The sequence below is a fragment of the Schistocerca serialis genome, chromosome 6 (assembly GCF_023864345.2).
Source record: "Schistocerca serialis cubense isolate TAMUIC-IGC-003099 chromosome 6, iqSchSeri2.2, whole genome shotgun sequence".
Classification (NCBI taxonomy): Eukaryota; Metazoa; Arthropoda; class Insecta; order Orthoptera; family Acrididae; genus Schistocerca; species Schistocerca serialis.
The window spans coordinates 62,825,841-62,853,460 of NC_064643.1; the positions used below are offsets into that span (position 1 = coordinate 62,825,841).

General features: G+C 40.8%; 1 protein-coding gene across 1 annotated transcript in view; it reads right to left on the reverse strand.

The window, feature by feature from the left end:
- LOC126483951 (zinc finger protein Xfin-like) overlaps window positions 1–27,620 on the reverse strand; it is a 345,327-nt gene that overhangs the window by 10,627 nt on the left and 307,080 nt on the right. Inside the window, exon 14 of the mRNA XM_050107239.1 lies at window positions 18,548–18,674. Within this exon, the coding sequence (XP_049963196.1) occupies window positions 18,548–18,674 (127 nt within the window). The remainder of the gene's footprint in view (window positions 1–18,547; window positions 18,675–27,620) is intronic.

Sequence of the window (27,620 nt, forward strand, 5' to 3'; positions counted from 1 at the left end):
GTCCTGTTTAGGTTCTGAATTCTGTACGCCAGTGGGAAGGAGTTTCTGACGGTGTGGTGAATGTAGTAGGTCTACGAGGCAGGATTTATCAGCTGTGAGAGGATGTGGAGAGTTTTTGGAGGCTCTGCATTTGTATAATACGTTATTTGTTGGTCTACGTGTGTTAAAGCGCGTGACCTTGATTCGCACTTAGTCTCTGGCGCTGTACGCGTCTCACTGCGCGTGACCTTGATTCGGACTTAGAAATTTTCAGCGTGCCTTATATTTACTTGACCCGTGTTGCAGAAAAATTCACTTCCGGTCTGTGTTATTCTTATGGGATTTAGCGCTGTTATCATTTTTTTTAATCAAATGTCACTTCCGGCTTTTAATGAGCGCTGATAAGGACTTCCGTCGGCGCTGCTCGCTGCTTGGAGTCACTGTATGCTCAGCAGGCGGGACTGCAACACAACACAGCCAAAGGCCTTCCAAGGCAGGAGCAGATAAACAGAATCGAGGGTTTTTTTGAGACAGCATTATGTATGCTGCTCTAGTTACTGGAGGACAAGAGTTTCACTGTGACAGATGGGATGAAGGAATTTGGGACTGATTGATTGAGGGGAGTTACAGCACTAAATGGCGAAGTCATCAGTCCCAAAATTCATAGTTACTTGTGTAAAGTAGAGGGTCCACTAAAAGTGGGTGGATCCAGTCAGAGAGGTCAAACTATAAAGCTAAGAAGTTAACACATCGAAGGCATAAAAGAGTAAGCCAAATCTAAAAACTGGAAAAACAGAGGGAGAAAAGTGTGGTCTATGTACACGGGAGTGGTCATGGGTCCCAGACTGAGAAGACATGAAGAGAGGCTCAACCACAACCACCCTGCCCCTGCTCCATGAGCAAAGAAAACTTTATAACTGAAAATGAAAACCCCTTTCAAGAAGGAAACTGAAGACCAGTTCAACCATCTGTGAATCACCTGCTAATATTAAAGACAAGGAATCTGGTAGGCTGTACTTAGTATGAAGAGCATATAGGATACTGTATGCCTGGCTCCACAACCACATTGTGAGGCTGGCTGGTCATGCAAGAGAAAACAATGGGTGAGCCTGGTATGACTGGTGTGTAGACGGCATAAGACAGTGGGCTCGTTCCATGTGGAGCGGAAGGAAGTACGCCAAACTGCAGTAGTCTTGATTGTGCGGAGTTTATACTGAGAGCAGTAGTGCACCAGATGTCATTCCACTCTTCGGCAAAGAGGGATTTGCTGTGTATCTGCATATCTATATGTCGGATCATGAAAGGGAATGGAGGTAAGTATCTACCTCTCTAGCCAAACGGTCAGCCAGTTCATTCCCTCAGATGCCCACATGACTTGGACCCAGAGGAAGACAATGGAGCAGGTGGTATGGCCAAGAGAAGGTCATGGATAGCAGAGACCAAAGCGCGATGAGAGTAAAGTCGGTCTATAGCTTGCAAGTTGGTACATGTTAAAACACTGTGGAGGGAAGCCTGAGAAATAAAATGGAGGGCCTTGTTAACAGCTAGCAGCTCAGTTGCTAACACACTATATGATGTCAGCAGTAAATAGTGTTATATGCCAGTAGGAGATGAAAAAGCGTATCCTGCTTTATCTATTGTTTTAGAACCATTAGTGTAGAAGATGTAGCATCCTGGAACTCTTCAAGGATGGAACGCACAAGGTGCTGGGATATCATAGAGGTGACAGAGACCTTAGGACCCCGGAATAGGTCGGTCCTAATTCGTGGGCAACATACCATCCAAGAGGCGAGATGCAGATCCCGATGAAGGGAAGTGAGACGCATTCCAACCAGCAGAAGGGAAACATCCCTCAGTAGCAAGGAGGACGGGGTACATGGGATGGTCAAAGAATTGTCAAATGGTGATTGCATGAGAAACCAGGAACTGGCTCCATTGTATTTGTAGAGGGGGAATCCCCACTTCTGCGAGGAGACTGTCGACAGGACTAGTGCAAAAGGCACTGATAGCCAGATGCAATCATAATGATGAACAGGGTCAAGTACTTTCATAGTGGAATGAGCTGTTGAGCCATAAACCTGACAAGCATAATCTAGTCTGGACAAAAGCAGAGCACGATGATAGTGAAGAAGAGCAACACTGTCTGCACCCCAAGATGTGTGGACCAGGAGGCAGGGAGCATTATGCTTCGGCACGCAGGTAGTCTTCAAGTGGTGAATATGGGACAGCCACACCAGCTTTTTATCAAAAATAAGGCCCAAGAAACAGGACTGTGCTACAACATCTATGAGCTGGTTGCCTGAATAACTTTCTGGATTGTGGTGTACTGTAGGTCAACAGCAAAAATGTATAACCCATGTTTTAGAGGGAGAAAACTGGAAGCATGGGGGAGGGCCCATGCAGAGGCCCATCACATGGTGTCTTGGAGTTGGCATTCAGCAGATGCTACCGAGTGGGAGCTGCACCAGATGCAAAAATCGTCGATATACAATGCCGGAGTAACCTATGCCCAACAGATGTCACAAGCCCATTGATGGTGATGAGGAAGAGCGTGACACTTAACACAGAACTGTGTGGGATACCATTCTCCTGCGCACGAGGGGTGCTCAGCAAAGTGCCAACGTGAACCCGGAAGGGGGTGGTGGGATAAAAACTCCTAGATAAAAATTGTAAGGGGGTTGCGAAAGCCCCAGGAATGGAGGGTAACTAAAATGTAATGGCACCAAGCCATGTCGTATGCCTTATATAGGTCAAAGAAGACTGCGACAAGGTGCCAGCAGCAGTAAAAACCTGTCAGATTGCTGTTTCCCATCTGAGTAAAAGGTCTGTTGAAGAGCATCTTCCCTGACAACACACTGATATGGGGACAAAAAGCCCCAAGATTCAAGCACCCAACATAAATGGAAGCTAACCATTCTCTCAAGCAGTTTACAAAGTATGTTTGTCAGGTTAATTGGATGGTAGCTGTTGAGAGACATTGGGTTCTGCCTTGGTTTAATGACAGGGTAACTTTGCTGCCTCACCACTGTGAGGGGAAGACACCTGTGATACAAATGGATTTGAAGATCCTGATGACATGTTGCTTCTGGGTAATGTCCAAGTGTTGGATCATCTGATTGTGGGTGGAATTCGGGGGTGGGGCTGAGTAATATGAAGAGGAAAGAGCTTGCAAGAATTCCCATTCAGTGAAGGGTTCATTACAGGATTCGGTTGGGTGGAGGTTGGAACAGAGGGCTGTTTGTTCAAGTCTGCATTTCTGCCACAGAAAGGAATCAGCATAGGAAAAGGACACCAATGCTGTCACAAAGTGTGTTGTGAGGTGTTCTGCAAGTACAAATGCATTAGTAGTACACGGTAGGATCAGACCCTGGACAGTTGACTGTCACTGGGGTCCCAGAAGGCTACGGAACTAGGCCCAAACTTGCAAGGAAGATACATGCATCACCTGAGAGGAAACATAGCACTCCCAGCATTCCTTTTTACTCTGCTTAATAAGGTAGTGAGACTTAGCGTTGAGACACTTAAAAGCGACAAGGTTGGCCTCTGGAGGGTGTCGTTCAAATTGTTGCAGCGTCTGTCAGTGGTTCTGAATAGCGACTGCTACACCCTTGGTCCATCACGGTACCGATCAATGACAAGGGGACCTGCAGATAGGGGGATAGCAGTACCAGTTGTGTGAAGAAGAGTGGCTGAGACATCTTAAATCACTGCATCAGTGCAATTCGAGAGAGAGGTGTCAAAGTGCACAGCAGATGTATATAAAAGCCAACTGGCTCTGCGGAATGCCCAACGTGGGGACCTGTCGACAGAAAGTGGTTACACTTGCAAAGACCATCATAGGGTGACCAATGCAGGGAAGATATGAGAGCAGGGGAGGAGACTGTGGGATCGACAGCAGAAATGGTGCCATGAGAAGCATTGAAGTGACTAAGGGAACAGTCACTGAGGAGAACAAATCAAAGTCTGTAGAAAGTTGCTGAATTAGAAGACCCCTACCCGGCGAAGTGGCACTCCCCCACAGGGGGTGATGTGCAATGAAGTCCCCGAGTAGGAGGTACAGTGGTGGGAACTGCTGTATTATGGCAGGCAGGTCAACAAAAAGAAGTGGCCTACAAGGAGGGAGGTAGACACTGCAAAATGTGATTGCACTCATACTGCTATTGATTCCAGGTTGGTATGAAGGGGGATCCAATCACTAATGACATCAGTGCGAACCGAAGTGCACACCACTCTGGATGTTATCCTAGAGCTGGCACAGTTCTGACAGAACACCCAATAACCACAAAATGTTGGAGAGTGGTCATCACAGATGCGCTTTTCTTGAAGAACAAGACAGAATACAGAAAAAGAGGAAAGGGGTTGTTGAATTTCTGGAAGATGGCAGTAATATTCATTGCAATTCCACTGGATTATCATGTGGGCAGAGTCAAGGGTAGACATATAGAAGCCGAGGAAAGGTCATGTCACTGCGTCAGTGGGTGTCAATAACGAGGATGGGGTGACATCCATAAAAACTGGGGCTGATTTGGCATGAGTAGTAAGGGTTGAAGCCACTCGGAAAGCTGGGGAACCCTTGTCAATTGACTTGCACTGCTTCTTCTTCTCCCTCGGAAGGAGGGGGGAGGCGTTATCTTTAAGGGAATAGGTGGCAGCAATGTCCGGATCAGACAGAGAGCCAGTGTCTTTGGGGCACTCGGAGCATGGGTCCCTCATCCAACCCAAGGTTGCAGGCTCCCCCATCTTGAGAATGCAGGGAGCAGGGAGCCCCATCTGTAGCAGGAGCCAGAGAAGAGGATATCTGGCCGAGGAGGAGGAGCAGTTCCTTGAGGGGAAGAGTGGGAGCTGCTGGGGGCAGGGGAGGAAAGGGAAGTGGGTCAGGATGGGGCTAAGCAGGAGGGGGAAAGAGGGGAAGACGTAACTGAGGCAAAGGTAGGATACAAGATGACTTGGACAGGATTTGTGATTGGTGTAAAGAATGGCAGCTAACTCTAAATATAGATAAATGTAAATTAATGCAGATGAATAGGAAACGGAATCTTGTAATGTTTGAATACTCCATTATTAGTGTAGCGCTTGACACAGTCACGTTGATTAAATATTTGGGCGTAACATTGCAGAGCGATATGAAGTGGGACAAGCATGTAATGGCAGTTGTGGGGAAAGCGGATAGTCATCTTCGGTTCATTGGTAGAATCTTGGGAAGATGTGGTTCATCTGTAAAGGAGATCACTTATAAAGCACTAATATGACCTATTCTTGAGTACTGCTCGAGCGTTTGGGATCCCTATCAGGTCGGATTGAGGGAGGACATTCAGAGGCGGGCTGCTAGATTTGTTACTGGTAGGTTTTATCATCACGCGAGTGTTACAGAAATGCTTCAGGAGCTCGGTTGGGAGTCTCTAGAGGAAAGGAGGTGTTCTTTTCGTGAATCGCTACTGAGGAAATTTAGAGAAGCAGCATTTGAGGCTGACTGCAGTACAATTTTACTGCCGCCAACTTACATTTTGCGGAAAGACCACAAAGGTAAGATAAGAGAGATTAGGGCTTGTACAGAAGCATATAGGCAGTCATTTTTCCCTCGTTCTGTTTGGGAGTGGAACAGGGAGAGAAGATGCTAGTTGTGGTACGAGGTACCCTCCGCCACGCACCATATGGTGGATTGCGGAGTATGTATGTAGAGGAGGGGAGATGCACAGGGTGAAGTCTGTCAAACTTCTTCTGGGTCTCAAAGTAGCTGACATGGTCAGGGATCTTTATTTCTTGAATTCTGTTTTACTTCATATACACCGGACAATCGAGTGAGTGGGGAGAATGGAGATGAGTGCAGTTTACACCTGAGGTGCAAGGATTCCCCACATGAAGAGGGTGCCCACAGTCACCACAGATGGGAGTGGCATCACATCACGAGGACATGTGGCTGAACTTGAGCCAACAGAAGCAATCCATGGGACTTGGAATGTGCAATTTGATGTTGCATCTATATACCATTACCTTGAACTTCTGAGGCAGGGTACCCCTCTAAGTTCAGGATGAAAGTGCCAATGTCTATACGATGGTCCTTAGGGCCTCTTTGGACACACCGGACAAAATTAACATCATGTCGTTCTACATTAGCCATAAGTTAATCATCAGACTGTAGAAGATCCCTATGGAAAATTACACCCTGTGTCATATTGAGCGACTTGTGAGGAAAATATTCACCGAGATGTCTCCTAAACGGTCGCAGGCATAGAGGGAGGCTGACTGACTAGCAGAAGTTGTCTTGATACGGAGGGAGCCAGATCTCATCCTGCTTAACAACTCAACTTCACCGAACTTGTCCTCAATGTGTTCCACAAAGAAAGGGGGTTGGAGGAAGCAAAAGTTTCCCCATCAGTCATGGTGCACACCACGAAGTGCAAAAAGGGTTTCGCCTCAAGTCAGTGGGCCTGGTCCTCCTCCCAGGGGATAGCTGAGGAGGGTATGGGAAGGCAGAAATAAGAGCTGATACAGAACTATTTCTAGGAAGATCAGCCACAGCAATGGCTGCCTGGCAAGACAAGTTGTTGCTGGGAGTTCCAATGCCCTGAAAAGATGGGCAACCACTCCTAAACTTACAGAAGGCGTTCACAGTGCAGGTACCAAGCAGAGTGATCCCCGTGGTGTCAGGGGGGCTCAGCCAGGTGGGTACATAACAGCCCCACCACACGGACTGGCTAACGAGCTGGTGACCTAGCAAGGAGGTGAAAAGGCAATGGCGGGGAGAGAGGGGAATGAGGAAAAGACAGGGGGAAGGGGGAAATGAGAGAGAGAGGGCAGAAAGGTGGGGAGGAACCCATGCCAAAGATGCTAGGGAGGGAGTTCTTCCCTATCTGGCTAACACTACAGATTTCAGATTTAGAGGTGGAGGTCAAACCACTGAGGAGGAGCAGAAAAGCCACAAAAGAGGAGGACAAGCAAACCCACAAAACCACAAGACAAAGCGAAGTCTGGGTTGACAAAAATAAGAACACCAGGAGAGGGAAAAAAAGAGCAAGGGAAAGAAATAAGGACAGGGAAGGAGAAAGAAGGGGAAGGTAAAGCAGCCCAGAAAAGCAAAATGTTGCAATAGCTCAGGGACCCATGCATGCAACACACACAACCACAACAGAGTTGTGGGCTCCCTGGGGGGATTAGGGATTGCAGAGCAGGAGAATTTTATGGATGGAGAGGAGGCATTGCATTAGGTTTGGGTATGATTTACATGGTCTTGCAGGACTATCCCTCACCATTCTAATCCTGTACATTCAGACATTCTTCTATAGAGTGAAAGGATTTATGAAGTAGAGATGATTTTATGATGTGTTGCAAGTTAAATTTCATTATCCATTAAATTCATTGCATCACTGGGTAGATGGTCGAAAGTTTTTATAGCTGAGAATCCCACTCCTCTTTGAGTCACCCTTAGGCTCAGTAATGGACAGAGTAACTCATTTCTCCTTCAGAGCTATTTATGAAGAAAATTGTTGGTCCACATGACAGACACAAGGATGTAGGGCATTTTCATAATGATTGCCAAACCATAGGTAAACCAATGAAGAAATAAAGACACTACACATTATAACACAAAGATTTTCGCGGACTCTGGAAAGGAATTGATGACACATAGGAGGTATAACACCGTCCAGTAGAGTGAGTAACCGTTAACAGAATATGGCAATACACAATAAAAGTGTATTTAATGAACATTTCTATCCTTTTACACTGTGACAAGCAAGATTCTACTTTATTGCCTCATAAATGCTCCTCCTTTATATACCACAACTAAGGTTTAATCTAGCCTCTGATACATCATCAGACACTTCCAGTCCTTCCCGACAGCCAGTAAAGCCCACAAACTTCATGTCTTCCAGTCTTCAACTGATCAGAATTACCTGGTCCCACCCATAAATGAAGCTACAGAAAGTTTATTATGGCACTTTGCCTTTGATGGTGAGCCCTGTGCCTCTCTTTTCTCCACCAGTCTTTGCGGACTGCTCTTTCTCCGGGTTGCTTCCAACTCTTCATACCACTGATACCACTTCACAATTCCACTACCACCCAAACTCTGAACCAACACCCACTGCTTGCACTACGCTTTTCATTTGCATACGCCGATGCACATTTCTTGGCCTCTGTTCTCTTTTGATTAGCTGTCTCATAAACAACCACAGCGAAAAACTCCGATTGGTAACTCAGTTCCCTGTTACCCCACTGCCTCTTGCTTCTCCCAGATGAATTTCCTGGCATAACTGTGGCCTGGAAATTACAGCTATTACATCTATGAACCATGGAACTTGCCGGTGGTGGGGAGGCTTGCATGCCTCAACGATACAGATAGCCGTACCGTAGGTGCAACCACAACGGAGGGGTATCTGTTCAGAGGCCAGACAAACGTGTGGTTCCTGAAGAGGGGCAGCAGCCTTTTCAGTAGTTGCAACAGTCTGGATAATTGACTGATCTGGCCTTGTAACACTAACCAAAATGGCCTTGCTGTTCTGGTACTGCGAACAGATGAAAGCAAGGGGAAACTACAGCCGTAATTTTTCCCGAGGGCATGAAGCTTTACTGTATGATTAAATGATGATGGCACCCTCTTGGGTAAAATATTCCGGAGGTAAAATAGTCCCCCATTCAGATCTCCGGGTGGGGACTACTCAAGAGGATGTCGTTATCAGGAGAAAGAAAACTGGCGTTCTACGGATCGGAGCTTGGAATGTCAGATCCCTTAATTGGGCAGGTAGGTTAGAAAATTTAAAAAGGGAAATGGATAGGTTAAAGTTAGATATAGTGGGAATTACTGAAGTTCGGTGGCAGGAGGAACAAGACTTTTGGTCAGGTGAATACAGGGTTATAAATACAAAATCAAATAGGGGTAATGCAGGAGTAGGTTTAATAATGAATGAAAAAATAGGAGTGGGGGTAAGCTACTACAAACAGCATGGTGAACGGATTATTGTGGCCAAGATAGACATGAAGCCCACGCCTACTACAGTAGTACCAAGTTTATATGCCAACTAGCTCAGCAGGTGACGAAGAAATTGATGAAATGTATGATGAGATAAAAGAAATTATTTAGGTAGTGAAGGGAGACCAAAAATTTAATAGCCTTGGGTGACTGGAATCCAAGAGTAGGAAAAGGGAGAGAAGGAAACATAGTAGGTGAACATGGATTGGGGCAAAGAAATGAAAGAGGAAGCCGCCTGGTAGAATTTTGTGCAGAGCGTAACTTAATCATACCTAACACTTGGTTTAAGAATCATAAAAGAAGGTCATACACATGGAAGAATTCTGGAAATACTAGAAGGTATCAGATAGATTATATAATGGTAAGGCAGAGATTTAGGAACCAGGTTTTAAATTGTAAGACATTTCCAGGGGCGGATGTGGACTCTGACCACAATTTATTGGTTATGAACGGTAGATTAAAACTGAAGAAACTGCAAAAAGGTGGGAATTTAAGGAGATGGGACCTGGATAAACTGAAAGAACCAAAGGTTGTACAGAGTTTCAGGGAGACCATAAGGGAACAATTGACAGGAATGGGGGAAAGAAATACAGTAGAAGAAGAATGGGTAGCTTTGAGGGATGAAATAGTGAAGGCAACAGAGGCTCAAGTAGGTAAAAAGGCAAGGGCTAATTGAAATCCTTGGGTAACAGAAGAGATACTGAATTTAATTGATGAAAGGAGAAAATATAAAAATGCAGTAAATGAAGCAGGCAAAAAGGAATACAAACGTCTCAAAAATGGTATCAACAGGAAGTGCAAAATGACTAAGCAGGGATGGCTAGAGGACAAATGTAAGGATGTAGGGGTAGGATAGATACTGCCTACAGGAAAATTAAAGAGACCTTTGGAGAAAGGAGAACCACTTGCATGAATATCAAGAGCTCAGATGGCAACCCAGTTCTAAGCAAAGAAGGGAAAGCAGAAAGGTGGAAGGAGTATATAGAGGGTCTATACAAGGGTGATGTACTTGAGGACAATATTATGGAAATGTAAGAGGATGTAGATGAAGATGAAATGGGAGATATGATACAGCGTGAAGAGTTTGACAGAGCACTGTCAGATCTAAGTTGAAACAAGGCCTCCGGAGTAGACAACATTCCATTGGAACTACTGACAGCCTTGGGAGAGCCAGCCCTGACAAAACTCTACCATCTGGTGAGCAAGATGTATGAGACAGGTGAAATACCCTCAGACTTCAAGAAGAATATAATAATTCCAATCACATAGAAAGCAGTTGTTAACAGATGTGAAAATTACCGAACTATCAGTTTAATAAGTCACAGCTACAAAATACTAACGCAAATTCTTTACCGACGAATGGAAAAACTGACAGAAGCCGACCTTGGGGTAGATCAGTTTGGATTCCGTAGAAATGTTGGAACACGTGAGGCAATACTGACCCTACGACTTATCTTAGAAGAAAGATTAAGGAAAGGCAAACCTACGTTTCTAGCATTTGTAGACTTACAGAAAGCTTTTGAAAATGTTGATTGGAATATTCTCTTTCAAATTCTGAAGGTGGCAGGGGTAAAATGTAGAGAGTGAAAGGCTATTTACAATTTGTACAGAAAGCAGATGGCAGTTATAAGAGTCGAGGGGTATGAAAGGGAAGCAGTGGTTGGGAAGGAAGTGAGACAGGGTTGTAGCCTCTCCCAGATGTTATTCAATCTGTATATTGAGCAAGCAGTAAGGGAAACAAAAGAAAAATTCGGATTAGGTATGAAAGTCCATGGAGAAGAAACAAAAACTTTGAGGTTTGTCGATGACATTGTAATTCTGTCAGAGACAGCAAAGGACTTGGAAGAGCAGTTGAATGGAATGGACAGTGTCTTGAAAGGATTAACATCAACAAAAGCAAAACGAGGATAATGGAATGTAGTTGAATTAAGTTGGGTGATGCTGAGGGAATTAGACTAGGAAATGAGACGCTTAAAGTAGTAAAGGAGTTTTGCTATTTGGGGAGCAAAATAACTGATGATAGTCGAAGTAGAGAGGATATAAAATGTAGACTGGCAAAGGCAAGGAAAGCGTTTCTCAAGAAGATAAATTTGTTAACATTGAGTATAGATTTAAGTGTCAGGAAGTCATTTCTGAAAGTATTTGTATGGAGTGTAGCCATGTATGGAAGTGAAACGTGGACGATAAATAACGTAGACAAGAAGAGAATAGAAGCATTCGAAATGTGGTGCTACAGAAGAATGCTGAAGATTAGATGGGTAGATCACATAACTAATGATGAGGTATTGAATAGAACTGGGGAGAAGAGGAGCTTGTGGCACAACTTGATTAGAAGAAGGGATTGGTTGGTAGGACATGTTCTGAGGCATCGAGGGATCACCAATTTAGTATTGGAGGGCAGCGTGGAGGGTAAAAATCGTAGAGGGAGACCAAGAGATGAATACACTAAGCAGATTCAGAAGGATATAGGCTGCAGTAGGGACTGGGAGATGAAGAAGTTTGCACAGGAAAGAGTAGCATGGAGAGCTGCATCAAACCAGTCTCAGGACTGAAGACAACAACAACAGTAAACTGAGTGTAACACTTCGCAGGTACCAATACACCTCGATTCTGGGTTTGCAAAATAGTCTCGGAGTACCCACAGCTGCTATTGTTCAATAACAGGTTCAGGGTTTGCAAGGCATTTTGACAAACATTTCTGAGGACAAGATGAATTCTCTGCGCCCAGAGTTCCTAGGGCCCTCGTCCCTGAGTGTGAACATGGAGTCACCCACCCTCTTCATCGCAACCATTATCCAGAAAGCTACTCTACTCACAGCTGAAGCAACAGGTTTCTCACCTGTCCACTTTAATACAGCATGACCAGTACAGAACTTAACTACATCTACAGACTATAGTCTCACAAAATGAACTGCCACAAATTTCAATTCATATTGTTTTGTAGAAGTCTGCACTTCTGATCAGAATGTAATTCAAGACTTCCTGTAAAAGTATATGAAGTTGTAAATGTTGGCTGAGGGAGTAGTGTACAGATATAAATTACTTTACTCACTCCATTGTCTGTATAACACTAAGAATGTTGAGTTTGTAGTTTCAAAATTACCTGTCATAATATACCAGCCCGTGTTCTTCGTAGCTCAACAACACTATCAAGAGGCGATTGTCACAATATATGTAGACTGACTGGGAGAGTTAACAAAGTTTTTCTGATGAAAGTGTCCATTGGTTCTGTCCTTGTGGTGGAAGTAAGTTCATGTGTGTACTTTCTATTCTGCAATGACTTTCAAGACAAGCAGACAACAGAGACTTAAGTGTATACACTGCACTAACAACAAATGACCACTACACTGTTTAGTACTATTCCTGCTTGTGACAGCAAAATTTAACCAAGTAGATTAGAAACAAAGCTGCTACTCTGGGGAAAAAAGCTTCTACATTTCAGTTATATTAAAGAGCTGCTGTTTATTTTGTATGGGTAACTTAATATTTACATTTATATTTAGTGTCGTCATGCTCATGGTTGTGTTTGTTTGTATGTCTGCGTGATTTTATGGACTTTCTGCTATATAAGAACATCCAGAGCTCAAAAACTAGTTGATACTGTGTTCTGTTATGTGTGTCTATACACATGTAGTAGGTGAATATGGAATGGAGGTACGGAATGAAAGAGGAAGCCGCCTGGCAGAATTTTGCGCAGAGCATAACTTAATCACTTGGTTTAAGAATCATGAAAGAAGGCTGTATACATGGAAAAAGCCTGGAGATTCTGATAGGTTTCAGATAGATTATATAATGGTAAGGCAGAGATTTAGGAACCAGGTTTTAAATTGTAAAACATTTCCAGGAGCAGATGTGGACTCTGACCACAATCTATTGGTTATGAACTGTAGATTAAAACTGAAGAAACTGCAAAAAGGTGGGAATTTAAGGAGATGGGACCTGGATAAACTGAAAGAACCAAAGGTTGTACAGAGTTTCAGGGAGAGCATAAGGGAACAATTGACAGGAATGGGGGAAAGAAATACAGTAGAAGAAGAATGGGTAGCTTTGAGGGATGGAATAGTGAAGGCAACAGAGGCTCAAGTAGGTAAAAAGGCAAGGGCTAATTGAAATCCTTGGGTAACAGAAGAGATACTGAATTTAATTGATGAAAGGAGAAAATATAAAAATGCAGTAAATGAAGCAGGCAAAAAGGAATACAAACGTCTCAAAAATGATATCAACAGGAAGTGCAAAATGACTAAGCAGGGATGGCTAGAGGACAAATGTAAGGATGTAGGGGTAGGATAGATACTGCCTACAGGAAAATTAAAGAGACCTTTGGAGAAAGGAGAACCACTTGCATGAATATCAAGAGCTCAGATGGCAACCCAGTTCTAAGCAAAGAAGGGAAAGCAGAAAGGTGGAAGGAATATATAGAAGGTCTATACAAGGGTGATGTTCTTGAGGACAATATTATGGAAATGTAAGAGGATGTAGATGAAGATGAAATGGGAGATATGATACAGCGTGAAGAGTTTGACAGAGCACTGTCAGATCTAAGTTGAAACAAGGCCTCCGGAGTAGACAACATTCCATTGGAACTACTGACAGCCTTGGGAGAGCCAGCCCTGACAAAACTCTACCATCTGGTGAGCAAGATGTATGAGACAGGCGAAATACCCTCAGACGTCAAGAAGAATATAATAATTCCAATCCCATAGAAAGCAGTTGTTAACAGATGTGAAAATTACCGAACTATCAGTTTAATAAGTCACAGCCGCAAAATACTAATGCAAATTCTTTACAGACAAATGGAAAAACTGGTAGAACCCGACCTCGGGGTAGATCAGTTTGGATTCCACAGAAATGTTGGAACACGTGAGGCAATACTGACCCTACGACTTATCTTAGAAAATAGATTAAGGAAAGGCAAACCTACATTTCTAGCATTTGTAGACTTAGAGAAAGTTTTCGACAGTGTTGACTGGAATACTCTCTTTCAAATTCTGCAGGTGGCAGGGATAAAATACAGGGAGTGAAAGGATATTTACAATTTGTACAGAAACCAGATGGCAGTTATAAGAGTCGAGGGGCATGAAAGGGAAGCAGAGGAAAGCAGTGGTTGGGAAGGGAGTGCGACAGAGTTGTCGCCTATCCCTGATGTGATTCAATCTGTATATTGAGCGAGCAGTAAGGGAAACAAAAGAAAAATTCGGAGTAGGAACTAAAATCCATGGAGAAGAAATTAAATCTTTGAGGTTCGCTGATAACATTGTAATTCTGTCAGAGACAGCACGGGACCTGGAAGAGCAGCTGAACGGAATGGACAGTGTCTTGAAAGGAGGATTTAAGATGAACATCAACAAAAGCAAAACGAGGATAATGGAATGTAGTCGAATTAAGTCGGGTGATGCTGTGGGAATTAGATTAGGATATGAGACACTTAAAGTAGTAAAGGAGTTTTGCTATTTGGGGAGCAAAATAACTGAGAATGGTCAGAGTAGTGGAGATATAAAATGTAGACTGGCAATGGCAAGAAAAGCGTTTCTGAAGAAGAGAAATTTGTTAACATCGAGTATAGATTTAAGTGTCAGGAAGTCATTTCTGAAAGTATTTGTATGGAGTGTAGCCATGTATGGAAGTGAAATGTGGACGATAAATAGTTTAGATAAAAAGAGAATAGAAGCTTTTGAAATGTGGTGCTACAGAAGAATGCTGAAGATTAGATGGGTAGATCACATAACTAATGAGGAGGTATTGAATATAATTGGGAAGAAATTTGTGGCACAACTTGACTAGAAGAAGGGATCTTTTGGTACGACATATTCTGAGGCATCAAGAGATCATCAATTTAGTAGTGGAGGGCAGCGTGGAGGGTAAAACTCGTAGAGGGAGACTAAGAGATGAATACACTAAACAGATTCAGAAGGATGTAGGTTGCAGTATGTACTGGGAGATGAAGAAGCTTGAACAGGATAGAGTAGCATAGAGAGCTGCATCAATCCAGTCTCTGGACGGAAGACCACAACAACAACAACAACATATGATGAGAATGCCAGATAATCGATGGCCAAAGAAGGTTTATGTATGGAAACCAACTGGCAGATGTTAGCTCAGAAGACCACAATGTTCTTGGATAGACCACTTAAATGGAGTAATGTAAAATCGCAGCATCAACAAGAAAGAGGTGCTTGATAAAGAGGTTTGGTGGAGGATAACAGGAATACAACAAGATGCCATTATTAATTAATGTTTGTATTGATTAATCCTGTAATAATAATAATAATAATAAAACAGTCAGAAATGAGCTTCTCAATTACTTTATCTATGTGAGAGATCCAAGTTTCTCCTTGAGTATGTAATGTTCAAAGGACTTACAGGGATACAGTTGAGTGACATAGCCAGTATCCACTGTTATTTCGACAGGAGAACACACTGACATTTTCAAGGTTTGACTGCAGGAAGTAAGTGCTGTGCATGCAAATTCTGCATGGAATCCTGCTCTCTTCTTTGTCCAAAAACAGAGAGTCAGAGTTAATACTACCTCACCCATTGATTACAAAATTCAGTATTGATAACTTCTGATGTCACTCATTCATCTAAGGTTTGTGATGGTACTAGCATTTACAGTGTGTGTGTGTGTGTGTGTGTGTGTGTGTGTGTGTGTGTAGGCGCGCATGTGAGCGGGTGTTGTTAGATGTTTCCTGAGTTTTTATGTAAACCAAGGTTTTAAATTCCCTTGCACAGCACTTACTTGTTCCAGTTATACCTTCACAATGGCAGCATGTGCTCCTGTTGGAATATCGGTGGTTATTGATGATGTCATCAGGCTGTATTTCTGTAAGTTACTTCAACATTGTGTACATCTGGAGAAACTTACATCTCATGTTGTTTATGTGCATTGTTGCTTCGAAGTTTGGATAAATTTCACAGCAGTAGAGTAAGACTGCAATGTGTGCTGTGATTTTTGCTGAGATGATGTGACCAAAATATTGTTCCCATATTTGTGCATCAAATTAATTTTCCTGCCACCAATAGCATGAAGCAACACACCAGCCTAGCTCTCATTTGCGAAAGGATCTGTTACACTCACTGACAGTTGTGTCTTGTTTCCAAGGAACTGTTTCAGCTTCATTTAATAATTGCTTCAAAAATTTTGGCTTTTTCTTGGCAATGGCTGGAGTACTATTCATGGCTGCAGCCTGACTGAGTTCATTCTGTAACCATCTGGCTCAGAGCCTAATACTATACCCTGACATTCTGTATGGAGAAAGCTTTTGATGATGCAGCTTTATCCAAGGTTGGAAAAGGTTAAATTTTCCAGCAATTCCGAAGCGTTTGCCAGTGGTTGATTTTATTAGTTCTGCTGACCAGACAGTTTTTAAACTACCTTCTGATGTTGAAGAGAAGGCTAGGAGGGAGGAAAGTCGTGTTGACTGGAGCACATCCAGCTGAGAAGGCTGCTTTATGTTCACTTACAAGATGACCCAAATTTGTTATTTTACCTGCAGACAAGAGCAATGTTACCATTGTTTTGCACAAGCAGGATTACGTTTAAAAGATGCAGTGCAAACTGTCTGATTCAGGGTATCATAGGATCGGTACTGACCCTACAAAAAGTGTTGAGAGGATCACTAACAGCCTCCGGAAGAAAAGTTCGTGTCACAGGAGACTATCGAGAGTCTACGTTCTTATTGTACTGCTCCCCCTAAGCTGTATGGCCTTCCTATGGCCTTCCAAAGGAGTTCCACTTCATCTGATTGTGAGTAACACTGGTGACATGCAGTCTAGCAAAACACCTTGCCGCTCTGGTGACCCCTAAGGTAGGATGGGGTGAGCATCACATTAGGAACTCAGCAGATTTCTTATGTCAATTAGTGAGAATGCGTTTCAATGAATCTGACCTTTTAGTAAGTTTTGATGTGGTCTCTCTCTTCAATTATGTACTTTTGTCTGATTCATTATGGTTGACTGAGGTTAGGTTTGGTGTTGAATTAACAAACCTATTTTGACATATGTTTACTTCAACTTATTGTTTACTCGATGTCCAGAGCAGACAGACAGAGCTGCAATAGGAAACCCGTTGTCACCTATTATTGCCTATTTGTTTACAGAAGACTTTGAGGAACCTGCCTCGGAGTTGATGGCTTTGAAACCTGCATGGTTTTTCAGATACATAGGCAATACTATTGTTTTTTGGTCTCATGACAGTGAGAAATCAAACGACCTTTTAGAAAACCTAAATTCAATCCACCCAAATATCTGTTTCATGATGGGTGTGGAAAAGGATGCCTCTCACCCTTCTTTTATGTGTTGGTCAGCAGGAAGCTTTTTTGTATGCTGGTACATACCATTTATAAGAAGTCTACTCCCACTGACATGTAGCTGTAAGCTGATAGTTGTCCACATCTGGCTCAATGGGAAGCGGTACTTTGTACCATGGTTCACAGGGCCCATGTCATGTCAGTCCTTAAGAGTTCATCATCTCAGTTAATCCATCTCAGGGTCACCTTTTGTCAGAATGATTATACTGAGAGACAGATCTGACACATTTTGTGTAATAAGCCAATTGTTCAACAGGAGAGTGATGACAATATTGAGGAGGCACCAAAGTCTACAGACTTTTTGCCTTACAAAGCGAGCTTTTTGAACAAGACCGAGCATATTTTGTGGAGATATTATGTGAAATGTGTTTCTGGACCACCACCAAAATCAGGGTCCATTTAGGTTCCATAAATGATGATCTTGGTTTGAGTTAAGGCGGTGTCTACCGTATTCCTTGCAGTTGTGGCATGTCATATATTTGTCAGACTATCAGGACTGTAGAGAATCAGTGTATTGAGCATTACACGTGTTTACAACAGCTGAGTAAATTCACCATTGCAGAACATTATCTTGCCTCCAGTCATTCTATGGAATATAACAACATGGTGGTTCTGGCATTCACTTTCAGCTACTGGATAGTCTTATTAGAGAAGCAGCTGAAATTAAATTAGAAAGTAACCTTATAAATAGAAATGGTGTTTTTTGTTTAAATTCAGAATGGAATTCTTCTTTCACTCCTGTCAAACAATAAAGGGACAGAGTTTATGATACTTCAACCATTGGTTATTAAATTCACTATTGATAACTTGTGATGGTGGTCATCCTTGGTTTTTGAAGGAACTAGTGCCTACAGAGAGAGAGAGAGAGAGAGAGAGAGAGAGAGAGAGAGTTATCTTTCCAGAGTTTCTCTGCAAAATGAGGTTTTAAATTCCTCTGCTCAGCGATTACTAGCTGCAGTTATGGCTTGAAAATGGCAGGTGTGCTCCTGTCGAAATACTGGCAGTTGTCAACAATGACATCTGACTCTATTCCCGTAAGTTATTTGAACATTATCTGTGTGTTGATCCATTTTAACTTAACATGCAGTTGGAGCCCAAATAATTGTATATACACAGTTTCCTTTAAAGGGAGGAAAGAAGATTGGGTTTAATGGGTTTAATATCCTGCGTAGTTTCATTTAGTGTTTGGCAGTTGATGACTACTTCTGACATCAATAGCTCTACACTGCTTGTTTGAAAATTAGTCAGTTATTGAAAAATAATTTTATTCAAAATATAATTATGCCAAATTCCCAACCTTGTCTGCTGAACTCTCTGGAACATCCCAAGTAATTATGGAATGGACATTTGTATTTCTTGACAGCTTGATGAATTAGTGAATGTCTTGTCAGTTTATCTCTGCGACTAAATGTTGCACCACAGTGCTGCAAATGAATTACAATAATCAGTCACTTTTTACAAGTAATTACATCTTGGATTTTAAGGGAACAGAATACTGCACACATAAAAATATAAATTAATGACATGTAGCTGACAAAAATAAATTACAGAGAAACAATTAAGCTTAATATCAATAAATGGCTATTGAGAAACATTGTCCCAACTGATGTCCACATTTTTGCGATCACTGTTTTGATTAATTAATCTGTCAATATTCATCTTATGGAAACCCATACGAGACAGTAACTGCAAATTTTATGTGCACCCTCAACAATTAAAATACATGTAATATATTAGGAGATTATATTTAGTTAAATTGAAAGAATCAGAATTTGTTGAGCATTTCAATGGGAGCATTAGGCACCAAGTAACTCAAACACGGGAAAGGAATACAAGAGTATATAAATGGGTACCTTTGGGAGATGAAATAGTAAAGCCAACAGAGTATCATCTAGGCAAAATGATATGGTTTAGTTAACATCCTTGGGTAACATGTAAGGTATTGAAATTTCCGCACAAATGAGACTTTGAATGACAAAGAGAAACATTTAAAGCATATTTTACAGATTTTATCTTCCTTGAGGAGGAGTGGAAGCAAAGAACAGGAAAGGATTATGCAGATGATGTGGAGGATGTATGTGTATGAATGATTCCTACATCTGAGGAAAAACTTTACCTGATACCTTACTCTAATTTTAAATGTACTTTAAAGATACCCATCTGCCATTAGACACCTGATATTTATCATTCTACACTGTTGTTATTCTATACTGGATTTTCCATTTTACGAGATACTGAATTTAAAGCGCAAAATGAGAAAACCAACATTAGCAACCAAACATTATCTAAGTTAAAACACACACACACACACACACACACACACACACACACACACAGAGAGAGAGAGAGAGAGAGAGAGAGAGAGAGAGAGAGAGAGAAATTTAAACACCCAGCCATAGAAACATCCAGCAGAATAGTACATGCTGTGACTGCCAAACAAAGCAAAACAAAAGGCAGTTGCAATCCATGAGCTGAAAAGAAAGTCCACAAGTGCACAAGGTGAATATGAATGCATAGCAACATGCAAATGAGAAAATGTGGCTAAACATGGTTACTAAATGCTATTTTCTGAAATGTTTTCAAAAACGAAAACTAAGTAGATATTCCAGAATTTGAATTAAGAATAACTGCCAACTTGAGTAACTTAGAAGTAAACATCCTCAGTAGAGCGAAGCAGCTAAAACACTTAAGAAAGGCAAAGCCTCTGGTCCAGATTGTATACCAGTCAGGTTTCTTCCACAGTACACTGATACAACAGCCTCATACTTAGCAATCATATACAACTATTCGCTCATAGGAAGATCTGTACCCAAAGAGTGGAAAGTCACACCAACAGTCAGGGAATGAAATAAGATTAATCCACTGAATTACAGACCCATGCCACTAATGTTGCTTTGCAGTGAAACATATGCTTTACTTTAGAACATTATGAATAACCTCTAAGAAAACAATTTATTGACAAATAGCCAACGCAGATTCCGAAAATATCATTCTTTTGAAACACAACTGGTTCTTTATTCTCATGAAGTAATTAGTGCTATCAATGGGGGACGTCAAATTGAGTCCATATTTTTTGATTTCCAGAAGGTTTTTGATACCATATCCCACAAGCAATTACTAATTAAACTGCATGTCTACGGAGTATTATCTTGGTTGTGTGACTGGATTCATGATTTCCTTTAGAAAGTCACTGAGTAAAACAGAAGTAATAACTGGCATTCCTCAAAGAAGTATTACAGGCCCTCTGTTATTCCTGATCTACACAAGCAATTTTGGAGACAATCTGAGCAGCCCTCTTAGATTGTTTGTACATGATGCTGTCATTTACCATCTTGAAAAGTCATCAGATAATAAAAAGTGGCAATTGCCTCTAAATAATGAAAAGTGTGAAGTCATCCACATGGGTACTAAAGGAAATCCACTGAATTTCAGTTACACAACAAATCACATATATCAAAAAGCTGTAAACTTAATTAAATACTTAAGGATTACAATTACAAATAACTTAAATTGGAACAATCATGCAGTTGATATTGTGGGGAGAAAAACCAAAGACTGAGATTTACTGGCAGGACAATTAGAAATGCTTGTTCACGCTCTTCTGGAGTACTACTGTGGGGTAGGGGATCCGCATCAGGCATCCAAAAAGTTCAAAGAAGGGCAGCTCATTTTGTATTATCGCAAAATAAGGGATAGAGTGCCACAGATGTGATACATGAACTGGTGTGGCAGACATTAAAACAAAGGTGTTTTTCGCTGCAATGGAACCTTCTCATGAAATGTCAATTACCAATTGAGTGTGAAAATTTTTTTGTTAGTGCCCAACTACACAGGCAGGTGTGATAACCATAATAAAATAACACATTGCCAGGCACTTAATTGTGAATTGCAGAGTGATCATGTAAATTTAGATGTAGATAAAAGTAATTTTAAATGTGAGAACTCATACAATCTCAAAAATTACAATGACTACCATAGATGCTATAAATAAGAGTGAAACGTGTCTGGTATACATAAGGCTTTATACCAGAGTGTCAAACTATTTTATGTGCATGGACATGCATACCTTGTGCCTAAGGGGTGCAGGCACTGCTGCCCTCAGAATCACTACACTACACTACACCTACTACTACTACTACTACTACTACTACTACGACCACCACGACCACCATCACCACCACTACAACAAATGTGTAAAACTGTAAAAGTATGTCAAAGAATTACAATCATACTCTTGACATAAGATTTGGTAGGAAGGAAATCCACAATTAAGTTTCATAGTAGAATCTGATAATCAAGTGCTTTAATTGTAAACAGTTTTATTGGTTCAAAAACACAACCAGTTTTGGGCAATTGTAAACCCATCTTCAGGTGTAAAAGACTGAAACATGGAAAATGAATAAGCTACAGCAACAGATTGTATAGCACTTCTTGTTATAATAATAGTGGAGATTCACTATTCAACAGTAAATATGAGGTTGATATGGTCAGGTTAGTCAGAATGAAAATATATATGTTGCATCAGACAAACACTAAATAACCTAAGGAAAGTCAGCAATCAAAGTAGCTATCTGGTGCAACACTCTTGTTTTCATTCCAACTAACCTGAGCGTATCAACCTCATAAATATAGTTGGGCATTGGATCTCCACTATTATTATAACATCTTGAGTCTTATATATTCTTATTAAATTCTTCGTTTCCCTTTTTGTAGACTTGTACAGCTGAAGATGAGCTTATAACTGCCACAAATCAGTCATCTTTTTGAATCAATAAAACTCTTTCAAACTGAAGTAGTTGATTATCTGGTTCTGCATATGGTCTGGGAGATGTCTTTGGTACTTACAGACCAGTAGCATTGTTCCATTGCCTAGCACCTGCAAGTAGCCAGCTAATGATGGACTGCATTTGTGCAGGTAGCACGTGGTGGGCTGCCACTCTGCAAACCTGACACTCATGTGTCTGAAACGTATCAGTAAGTGTCTCAAGTACAACTGGTGCTATTGTTTCGCCATTTTCCTAACTAGCAATTCAGCTCATAGTTTATTTTGCTTTGGTTGTTTTTAGCACTTATTTGTACCTGCTTCATTTCAAACAATGCCCAGTGCGACAAGTAGTACCAACTCAACATCCAAAGTGAAGCAGAGGAAGAAAAGTGTGTTACATAGTTAAGTCTGCAAATCTGTGTGTTCTGTAAGGGACTGTCTTGGGAAAGAAAAGGAAAAAAAGGTAAGCTCTTATTTCCTGTTGCTCAGCTGGTTAAGAGGACTGCAATGACATCAAGAGTAAGCAAGAACATATAATGATGGGGAAAGAACAGAGCAGTACTGATTGTGGTGCGTAACATGGCTACACACACTAGGGAACAAGTGGCCAAGGAAGAAGAAGCAAGTGACAGCTTCAGACGATTTCCAGAGAGACACTATTTGTAATCATTTATGTAGCTATTATAAGAGAAACGAATATCCCACACTATCTAAATAACTTGTGTCACTTCCAAAAAAATCATCTTTTTCAAAGGAACCAAATTCTCATTGTGTACAGTGCTCTCAGACATAGGCATCAGCTATTCAAAGTTGAACAGATGCCAAGTATTAATGGAAAGAGTAGATGATGTTGCATGGCGGTACAAGTTTCTGCGCATTGTCGTAGGTGTGAGATTCAAAAGTATAGTGAGGCTAGATGATACCTGGATTGATTACAGCCATTCATTACGCTATGGTCGCAGGTTCAAATCCTGCCTTGGGCATGGATGTGTGTGATGTCCTTAGGTTAGTTAGGTTTAAGTAGTTCTAAGTTCTAGGGGACGGATGACCTCAGAAGTTAAGTCCCATAGTGCTCAGAGCCATTTGAACCATTCATTACATAGAGGATGGAAAACCTGAGGGACTGTGGCACTGCCTGTTGGAAATGGAGACTAAATTATTATTTTACATGAAGGTACACTGGATGATTTTGTGACAAATCACCTGTTAACAATTCATTTGAAAAAGACGGGTGGTTACCAATTAAAAAAAAAAAAAGTGTACTTTCTCAAAAGTAATTCAAGTTACTTATGAGAAATCTGAGAAGTCCATCAGTGATTGTTATGGTTAATGCTCCATATCATTCTGCTGTTCATAATAAGACCAACTTCGGCAACAAAAAAGAGAATAACATTCAGTGGCTGAAATGACGAAAGTGGATTTCTGTTCAAGAAGGCTGAATTGTTCAAAACTGTGGCACCAAAGAAACTGCAATTTCCAACATTTGCAACTGCTGAGATTACGATAAGGCAAGGGTATGAAATTGTTTGTTTTCCTCCATATCTCTGTCATTGACAGAGTATGGACCGGAAGAAAAATCAGCATATCGGAAGCTACAAATCTCCTTGTACCAGCTGTCAATCGCATAACAAGTGAGACCTGGATGAAAACTGTGAACAGCACTGCAAGCACCATAACAGAGGATGCCAAATATGAAGGCATTGTGGAAGAATACAGTCAAAAAGTTATCATTCTTGTGGGAGGGAGCAGTGATAGTGTGAAGAGTGCTGAAGAATGCTACTCTAAATCATATTCTGACAGTGATGCAAATGAAGTTTTCTCATTAGTGAAACTATGACACACTTAGAAGTGTAAGACGGGGGCATGCCATCACGTTATCATCGTACTGTGAGTCCTTTATCCAAAGGATAACTGTTTGTACATTTATCCTTGTGACTTCTCAGCAATTTTAGTGAGTTTTTGCCTTTCACTATCGTCGACTCCTTCAGATTTTATCTTGCTTCCCCCCTTTGCATAAATTTCATCCTTTTCGTAAGAACAGTTTATGATATTTCAGCATATTATTAAATACGTAGTTCAATTTTTTGAATTTTTGTATTACAAGTAGCAATTTGAAATACATTCATGTACACAAATATGACTTGCATGTTGTCAAGGCTTTTGTTTCTGCTGGTAGAAAATGCAAGTAGTACTGGGCGGGCGTAGGGTGCTGTAAGCAGTGTCCAGCAACTTTGCCATCTGCCCACTTGAATTGTGAATACCAGTCACTCATCTCATGGACTATGAAACTGTTTAGATTTACAACTTACATAATTAACACAAAGTTTGACACTGCATGTTGACTGGAAGTTCAGAAAAAAATCTGGCGAGTAACTGGAAAATGCTGTTCTTAATGCATCATCTAGGTACGAGTCTGTCAAGCTAAATCAATATTTATTCTTGATCACACTCAAAGAGAAACTCTGACCTTGTGCAGATATGTCACGTCAAAACAAAAATAAATTTTCAAATACACGCTAATGATTATGGGATATTTATTCATGTCCACCAGAATCCAGCAACTGCTTGAAGCTGTAAAACATGATTTCAAAGATATATCTTTTTAAGGATTTTAAATTTCCATTCATAAATCTTCTGGATTACAATTTCTGAAGATCTAAAATATCCAACCTCCAAGTTCAGTAATGTCAACAACAGAAACAAATGGACTAGTGAGAAATATAATGACTGGTTCAAGTGTTAAAAACTGGCTAAACCTGTTACTAAATTCTGTGACTAGTATTTCAAGATGTTGGTTAAAAATAGATAAACACATTTACCAACATTTATAGTTGAATTCAAAGCTGGAATGTGCAACAGGGAATTTCTTTTTAAATGTGCAATCCTTAATTTTGGCTTCCTCTGAAAATCATTTACTTCACTTATCATAGCTGAAGCATTGTTATTTTTCCCTTGCAATTGGAGGTTAAGGTCATTTAATTTTGAGGCGATATCTGCCAAGAAACCTAGATGTAGGGCCCATGGCATTGCATCGAGTTTCTGATGACATTTCCCAGAAAATGATTGCAGAAAATGTCTGATGTCATCCAGAAGACTGCAGAATCATTCTAAAGTTTTTCCTGAATCTGGAGATCGCGAGTGATTATGTATATCTAGGCTCTCTGATCAATTCCAGGAAAGTGTGATAAAGAGATAAGATGATGACTCATTCTTGGCCAAGCCGCAATGCTCAAACTCACTAAGGTATGGCAGAATCGGGCAATATCCAAGACAACGAAGATGCGCTTGGTAGAAGCATTGGTGTTTCCTGTATTCTTATACAGATGTGAGACCTGGACCGTGAAAGATAGTGATAAGAGCTGCCTTCGAGATGTGGTGTTGGCGGAGGATTCTACGTGTACTGTGGACACAAAAAAGAACGAATGTCTCAATAACAAAAGAAGTTAAAATCACAAGAAGGTTACCTTCTTTTGTCAGCCAAAGATCCCTTCAGTTTCTTGGGCACATCTTGAGAAGGAAAGGAGATAATTTAAAGAAGACCATCATGCAGGGAAAAATTGAGGGCAGAAGATCACATGGGAGAGTAGCAAACAGATGGTTGGATCAAGCAAAGAAGATTACCAGCCTGTCTCTTCACATCATATTAGGAAAGACTGAAGATCGCTGTGGATGGAGACATCTGTCTGAAGTTTCAACTACGTGTGAAGGAATGAGGAAATGAGGTCACGACACTCAGCAATGAGTAAAACGACTAATGAGAGAGAGAAGCTACCCTACGTCTGTGTGAAGAATTGTGTCATCGTACTCAGAATCTGTTATATCAAACGATTTCTTCACAATCAGTGAAGTGTAGAAGGTGATTGGATGTAATTACATGAGCTGCACTTTCATGATATGGTCAAACTTCAAAACCTTTATATGTAAAGCTTCCTGATGTATAATAAAGTGATAAGAAGGAAATTTTGGAAATGAATCATCTTTAGTACAAACAGCAAGAAACCCATTAATCTTTCTAGTCACTGAAGGCTATAACAAACAAGGTTACAGTAACAAGTCCAGAGAGTGGAAAGTTGCTACCTTTCAAAAATTTACAAAAATGAAGTGGCAGCATTTTTACAAACTTCTCTTCAACCTCAATATCATAATAAATAAACACAACTCTCCAATATTGAATATGTCAATGCTTTAGTCAAAATGAAGTGAAAAATGTTCACATGACTCAAGGCCTGATATGACAGAGATTCTAAATGTTCAAAAATCTGTACATGTCTAGTAACAGTTAGGTGAGAAAATTGAAGTCCTTTAATAGAAGACATAACTGCACTGAAAAATATCTGAAAAATTGCAGGTCCTGATACAACTGAGATTCTAAATTTTTAGTAATATGTGAAGATATCTAGTAACAGTTTGATGAGGTAATTGAAGTCCTTTTATAGATGACGTAACTGTAGACTGATTTTTCTGACCATTGAATGGAGAGCTGCAGCAATGATGACAGTTTCCCTAAATTCTTCACCATCCCTGAAAAGTTATATCCTTTTCACTAAAACGTAAAAGAATATGTAAAAGCCCACTGTCACATTACTATTTTGTTGAGCTGGCTTTGTAAATGCACTTCGTTGCAATGTTAATTTAGATTTTAAGTCTCTAACTTCATGTTTTCATAGTTCAGAATTAGCAGGAAACTCAGTATTAGGGGGAAACTCAGTATTAAAGTCTGTGTGGTTTGTCAAAAAATTATGTTCTACATTCAATTTCTTGGGACCACACACTCCTGTAGCACAGTTAACACAAAGGCTTTCCATTGTATTTCACATAACAATGCTGCCCCTCTCAATCACTGTTAAGACTGTGATTTCTTTGTCTTTCAATAAACTTATTGTTTGTGGCAAAGCTTGGTTGAGATTAAAGTGAATATGTCTCCAATTCTCAACAGAGGCCTAATATTTGTCCAGGAAAATAGAGTACAGCTTTGCAAGTACAAAAAAAAAGTTTTGTTTGGCAATTTGATTTAACATTAGAAATCATCAGAACCGAAATTTGCTTACAAAGTGTTCCAGGACAATGTATCACGGGCACCAAGGCGCATGGGGGCACCACATTGGATAGCCTTGCTTTATACAGTTGCAAATGACTACTTCCCATATTAACAGTAAGTTCAAATAAATATAGCAACAGGAAGAAATCTTGCCTTACTGCTTTTCTAATTTTAGCTTTTCCTTCTTGCCAATTTTATGCATATAATCAATGTTGTTGTACTATCTTTACAATATGCCTATCTTCCAAAAGCTTTGATTACTTCCTTCCACTCAAGATTATCAAATGACTTCTCCAAATCAACATGGGCAATGGTTTGGTGGCTCAGGGGTAAAGCACCAGACTATGAATCCAGAGGTCTTGCTTTCAACTGTCAGTCAGTCCCAGTACTTTTATCCATCATTTGTCACTTCTCTAACCTCTGGCAATATTTGCTGATGTGGAAAATGCTGAGTTGCAACATTATTCAGAGTCCATGTTAAACTATGGGTCCCACTATAATTGCCCAGTGAGTCAGCCTTAAGGGTCAGAGGAAGGCATCTGCATTCCATCTCTGATAAGACCATAT